This window comes from Protobothrops mucrosquamatus, unplaced genomic scaffold (assembly GCF_001527695.2).
Source record: "Protobothrops mucrosquamatus isolate PMUCROS unplaced genomic scaffold, P.Mucros_1.0 scaffold403, whole genome shotgun sequence".
Taxonomy (NCBI): domain Eukaryota; kingdom Metazoa; phylum Chordata; class Lepidosauria; order Squamata; family Viperidae; genus Protobothrops; species Protobothrops mucrosquamatus.
The window spans coordinates 1,607,336-1,613,335 of NW_015386734.1; the positions used below are offsets into that span (position 1 = coordinate 1,607,336).

Consider the following 6,000-nt stretch of genomic DNA (forward strand, 5'->3'; position numbering starts at 1 on the left):
TATTCTAGATGCCAAATTACATTCTCAATCTAAATATCTACAGCTACATGAACATTGCCTTCTTTAGGCTTTATAAAGCATAGAACAAAGTGATATCTTCTATTATCTCAGATTTCTCCACTACAATTCAACAAATGGCTATTCTACAACAGTATCACTGTATTTATTGAAATGTACAGTCACCTTTTTATCCTCAGGATCCAAGGCTCACATAATTCTGCTAATATTATATAATATAGAGAATAGAACCAGAAGCTAAGAATTATTAAGGAGAGGCAATATACCGCAAGTGGATTGAATGCTACACTTTTTGTTGCTAGTTGCGAAGTCGTGTCCGACCCATTGCGACCCCATGGATAACGTTCCTCCAGGTCTTCCTGTCCTCTACCATATTCTGGAGTCCATTTAAGCTCACGCCTACTGCTTCAGTGACTCCATCCAGCCACCTCATTCCCTGCTGTCCTCTTCTTCTATTGCCCTCAATCTTTCCCAGCATTAGGCTCTTCTTCAGTGAGTCCTTCCTTCTCATTAGGTGGCCAAAGTACTTAAGTTTCAACTTCAGGATCTGGCCTTGTAAAGAGCAGTCAGGGTTGATCTCCTCTAGGACTGTCCGGTTTGATCGCCTTGCAGTCCAGGGGACTCGCAGGAGTCTTCTCCATCACCATAATTCAAAGGCCTCAATTCTTTTGCGCTCAGCCTTTCTTATGGTCCAACTTTCACAGCCATACATTGCAACTGGGAAAACCATGGCCATGACTATACATACTTTTGTTGGCAGGGTGATGTCTCTGCTTTTTAGTATGCTGTCTAGATTTGCCATAGCTTTCCTCACCAGGAGCAAACGTCTTTTAATTTCTTGCCTGCAGTCCCCATCTGTGGTGATCTTGGAGCCCAGGAAGATAAAATCTGTCACTACCTCCATTTCTTCCCAATCTATTTGCCAGGAATTGAGAGGGCCGGATGCCATGATCTTGGTTTTCTTAATATTGAGCTTCAAGCCAACTTTTGCACTCTCCTTCTTCACCCGCATCAAGAGGCTATTCACTTTCTGCCATTAGAGTGGTATCATCTGCATATCTTAGGTTGTTGATATTTCTCCCGGCAATCTTAATTCCAAGTTTTGATTCATCTAGCCCTGCCTTTCTCATGATGTGCTCTGCATATAAGTTAAATAGGCAGGGCGACAGAATACAGCTTTGCCGGACTCCTTTCCCAATTTTAAACCAATCAGTGGTTCCGGAATGCTACACTAAATTTATATTAAATTATTTGTTTAGCATAAAATGCTTGAGATGAAAGAGCCATAGGGAATCTGCGAACATGCATATTGCCCTCATTCACTCTTGTAGTTAAAAGGTTTTCAGAAGTTTGTGTCATTAATGAAAAGGAATAGTACTTTATTATAGCATCTAAAGCAACACATTGTGAAGACTTTGTTTAACATCAAAGCAAGGCAAGTTCAAGTTATTTAATATATAGTAGTCTATTGAAATAATACTTAGAACTTCTTTCAGATGACCTTAAAATTATAATGAAGTTTTTAGGGGAGCAGAAAATGCATTGACTCTTGATATGATGTATTTTATGCATCATATCAATATTATATGTGTTATATTAAACCAAGCCTGCATTCATCTATAATGCTAAACCATACAAGGTGGTTCACCTTTTATTTGAAAAGCAAACAAGCATTAGTGTTATGTATGGAAATAAATACCTTGGAAAATGAAACAGATATCATCTAGCTCAGTGGTTCTCAACCTTTTTAATGCTGCGACCCCAACCGGTCATAAGTCGAGGACTAAACCGGTCGTAAGTCAAGGACTAAACCGGGCGTAAGTCGAGGACTACCCAACCGGTCGTAAGTCAAGGACTTTCCCTGCCCGGGAGCGCTGCGCATGCGTGGTTCCGCCCCCTGCGCCGGCCGAGGCATAGCTGGCAAGCGGCAGAGACGGAGCAGGCCAACCACCAGCTGGCCCAGCCCAAGGGAGGTAAGGCACCCGCCGGAAAAGGGGGGAAAAATGGCGGACACAAAAAATGGCGGACAGCCTTGCTTGGTGACCCCCATGAAATGGTCGATCGACCCCAAATGGGGTCCCGACCCACAGGTTGAGAACCACTGATCTAGCTATAGATGCCATTCAACAGACTCAACTTTGGAAGCACAACAAAGATATTAACAGTGGCTGAATTCATCTACTTGTTTTTTAAATTACATTTTTTCAGTAATAAAACAGACAACAAGATTCAGTAGTAATTTCAAGGAAAAGACAGCAAACTTGCTTTCAGATTCCCCTTAAATGATTATGGTGGATATCACTGACTTTCATAATAAACTGAAGGGAGGCTCTTACCTTTAGGACACTGCAAATTGCTGATATAATATTTTTCTGTATTATCTGTTGCCGTGATCCTTTGGTTTGTTTTATGGATGCCAATAACTGTTCCAGCACTTGCAGCCTTAAACACATGCAAAGTCAAGAGGAAATTGAATAATTAGCCTTTCTCCCATTTCATATACTGTAAAGGCTCTGTTTCATATACTGTAAAGTCTATATAATATGGCTCAGCAGAAAGCTGTTTATTTCTTAGTGTTAATCTCTAAATTCTCTCTTAATATTTCTCTATATTTCTTTGTCAAGGTTATCGTTGCCTCTCAAAAACATTCAAACAGCTACTGTGGCACACATACAGGATATTTCAGTGCATTTCTTATATCCATAATCCAGGGATTTGTGGCTTGAGGAAACTAAGAAAACTTGGGAAACATGTCAGAGCTTTTTAATTAAAAAACACACATGTTGATAAAGTTGCATCTACAATTTATTTCAAATCATATTTATGTTGAATATAAACAAAGTTTTTCTAACAATCTCTCACCTACCATATGAGAAGATTACTAACTGAATACAGAGTTGTTAAGAAGATCTATGCAATAAACACAATACAGCACTTTTCAGATTCCTATTCATATTCCAATCTTTGCAAATATTATACAATAAAACCAGTTCATATAAAAAGTGCAGGTCTATGACATTATTTTATACAACTCCACTACTGACAATCCAATCAGCTTTCTTAGTAGCATAATTACTCTCACCTAACACTCAGCACACTGCTATACTGCTCAGAGGGAAACTCTTGGCCCCATAATACGTATGTATTAAATTAAGTATATAAATTAGTATATACTTAGTATATACATAGTATATAAATTAAGACAGACAATTCCTATCATGGTTTAGTTCATAAGGCAAAAAAGAATGTTTAGATAAAATGCATGCTTTTGAAAAATAATGTATTTCCCATGAGTAACTAATCTGAAACTGAATTCTCAACTGTACTCTCTTTACCTTTGTGTCTCTGTTACTTGTGAAAATATCACTCCAAAAAGACGGGTTGCTGCACTGACAATGGATGAAGTTGGAGACAAAGGCTTAGGCACTGAATCTCCATGCCCAGTCTTCTCATAGATTGCAAATGGGTCAAACTCCAAGCTTCCCCCAGCTGTATTGTTAACTAAGAATAACTGCAAAGACAGAAGAAATACAATTGTCATTGCAGGACATGGTTTTTGTCCTCTATGTGCATAAATAACCACTAAAATATAGTACCTGCTCTTCAATAAATCTGTGTTCTGTCTCCCGCAGTAACGGATCAAATAAGGCAAGTTCGCAGTGGTGGGAAAAGGGCGGAAGATACGCAGCAGAGGCAGCTGCCTGGTTATCAAATTGAGTCAAGTCTTGCACTAGTTCTTTAAGAACAGCAGAGAAACTTCCTGTAATTTTAGAAATGAAAGGAAATGTTTTTTAATGCATAGCTGGTACCCAAATACACCACTGCAACAGTATTTTAAGGACCAGAAATAGGTCATGTGATTTCTGATAAATGTGTGGATTGGTGGATCATAAACCTGAATGAGTTTAATAATCTTAAATGAAATATTCTATGCCAAAAAATGAAAGGCTTTCTAAAACAAGAATGTAGCATATCACAATCAACTGTTAGAAAGAAAAGCTGAAGAATTTATTTCTTCCAGAAATTATTGCAGTAGAGCAAAAATTCTTTGGAACACAATAATAACTTAATGAAGAGTATTTTCTTTTTGGCTATTTATTAGAAAATAGATTTGGCAGTACCAAACATTATGTCTTTTGAAATAAATTTGATATTGAAAGATTGATATTCTGGTGAAACACCAGATTCAAGATTATAAATATCAAGAGAACTATTTTTTACAGCTGGAATTTCTTTTCATTTTCAGTGACTGGGTAGTCTACCTGAAATTAAAATAGGAAAATATAGTTCATGGTTCTAACTATGTAGAATTTAATAGAGAAGGGAGTATAATAGAAACAAAAAAGAAATATGTTAGGCTGTAATACACTATTTCCATTACAATGCCTTATAATACATTATGTCATAGGAGAAAACTACAAATTAGCTATGAAAAACAGAAAACTCTTGGTTATTACAGTAAGACAGAGTAGTTGTATATTTTTAATTGTTTACCCTGCAGTTTAATTTGACTTTGAGGGACAGCCTAAGATTAGAAATGTTGAACTGCTGTGTGGTCTAATGTCTGTTACTCAGTGTTACAGCAATACCTTTATTTCTGAATTTCACTGCACAAAGGGATACATCTACAGTCTCTATGTGCCAAAAAAAAAATACTGAAAACAAAAAGCAGAGCAAGAACCATAGAGCAAAAAGTTCACATGATCAGTTAGATTCTGAATTATAATGCACACCATTTATGCTCTGTCGTCATGCCTGAATTTATAAAGGCTACCAGCATTTTTATCCCTTCTTGAATACAATACGCTGCTTTTTAAAATCTTAACCTTTATTCAAATTATGCTCTCTCTGTCTCTATTTTTTAACTAGTATTATGCATGGAATTCATTTGGTACAGGTTTTTTAAATATCATTCTCTGTTAAGTCTTTCTCTTACATACAAATTAATTATATTCTGTGTTACAATGCTTTACTTGTCCTTTTGTTATTACAGCAAGACAAGCTTGAGGGAAGTCTTTAGAAATATTTTGGGAAGAAGTATACATACCTTCATAACTCTTGGGAGGCAACAAAGCAAGGAGTTCATAAAGTCTTTTCCTATATGTCACTGATGATAGTTTTAAAGCACTGCCATACATTTTATTCAGTGAAGGAAGCCTTTAAAGGTTAAAAAAAATCCTACTGTTACAATAAAAGCTGTTCAATTAATTTAGAGTCATATATGTAAAATGGGCAGCCTGTATAATAAATAAATGAATAAATCTGCTACTGATTTCATACCCATGGAAAAAGGTGATTCAGAGCAAGGAAGACAATTCCCTTAAAGAAACTGTAGCCTTTCCTTTGCTTGCTCAGCAAAAGCTAGCACCTGATCCAAGAAAACACTCATGATTTAAGGTGGTGCCAACAGATACAATGCACACTCCATATGTACTCCAGATCACCTTTTGTCAGCCCTATAAGGATTAAGATATAGATCTAAAAATACTTTTATTAGAACAGTTATAATAACAGCATCTTGTTCATGCTACCTTTCCTGCCTCTTTTATTTTCAGGAGAAGGGTGGGGGGCTACCAGAGGCATTTTCACAAATTACATCCTTGACCTGGGCTGAAGTTTCATTTATTGACTGCTGCCTCAGTCCTTCAAGGTCATCCTCTTTATTCGCTGTGCCTTTCCCCCTTTCAGTCCAGTTCACTGTATCAATTCTGATAAACCCACACATGCGCATGACCACTGTCTTTAAAACTAAAGTGGCTGCAGATAGCAGTCACTTATCAGCCACAATTGGGATTGGCAACTCCATCATTAAACAATGCAGTCGTAAAGTAAAATCATGTGACTATGCCAGAGCTATGTCAGTTTGTCAGTTCTTTTTACAGTCATAAGTGAATCACGGCAGGTCACTAAGTGCGATGTCACCTGATCATGACTTGTGACTTTCTGCTGGCTTCCACATTGATTTCTGCCTGTCAAAAGCCA

At 37.2% G+C, this 6,000-nt stretch overlaps 1 protein-coding gene across 1 annotated transcript in view; it reads right to left on the reverse strand.

Moving 5' to 3' along the window:
* Positions 1-6,000, reverse strand: part of HEATR5A (HEAT repeat containing 5A) — a gene marked incomplete at its 5' end in the record, with an annotated part of 55,513 nt that overhangs the window by 40,347 nt on the left and 9,166 nt on the right. Inside the window, 4 exons of the mRNA XM_029284174.1 lie at positions 2,355-2,460; positions 3,354-3,529; positions 3,615-3,778; positions 5,066-5,175. Coding sequence (XP_029140007.1) covers positions 2,355-2,460; positions 3,354-3,529; positions 3,615-3,778; positions 5,066-5,175 — 556 coding nt within the window. The remainder of the gene's footprint in view (positions 1-2,354; positions 2,461-3,353; positions 3,530-3,614; positions 3,779-5,065; positions 5,176-6,000) is intronic.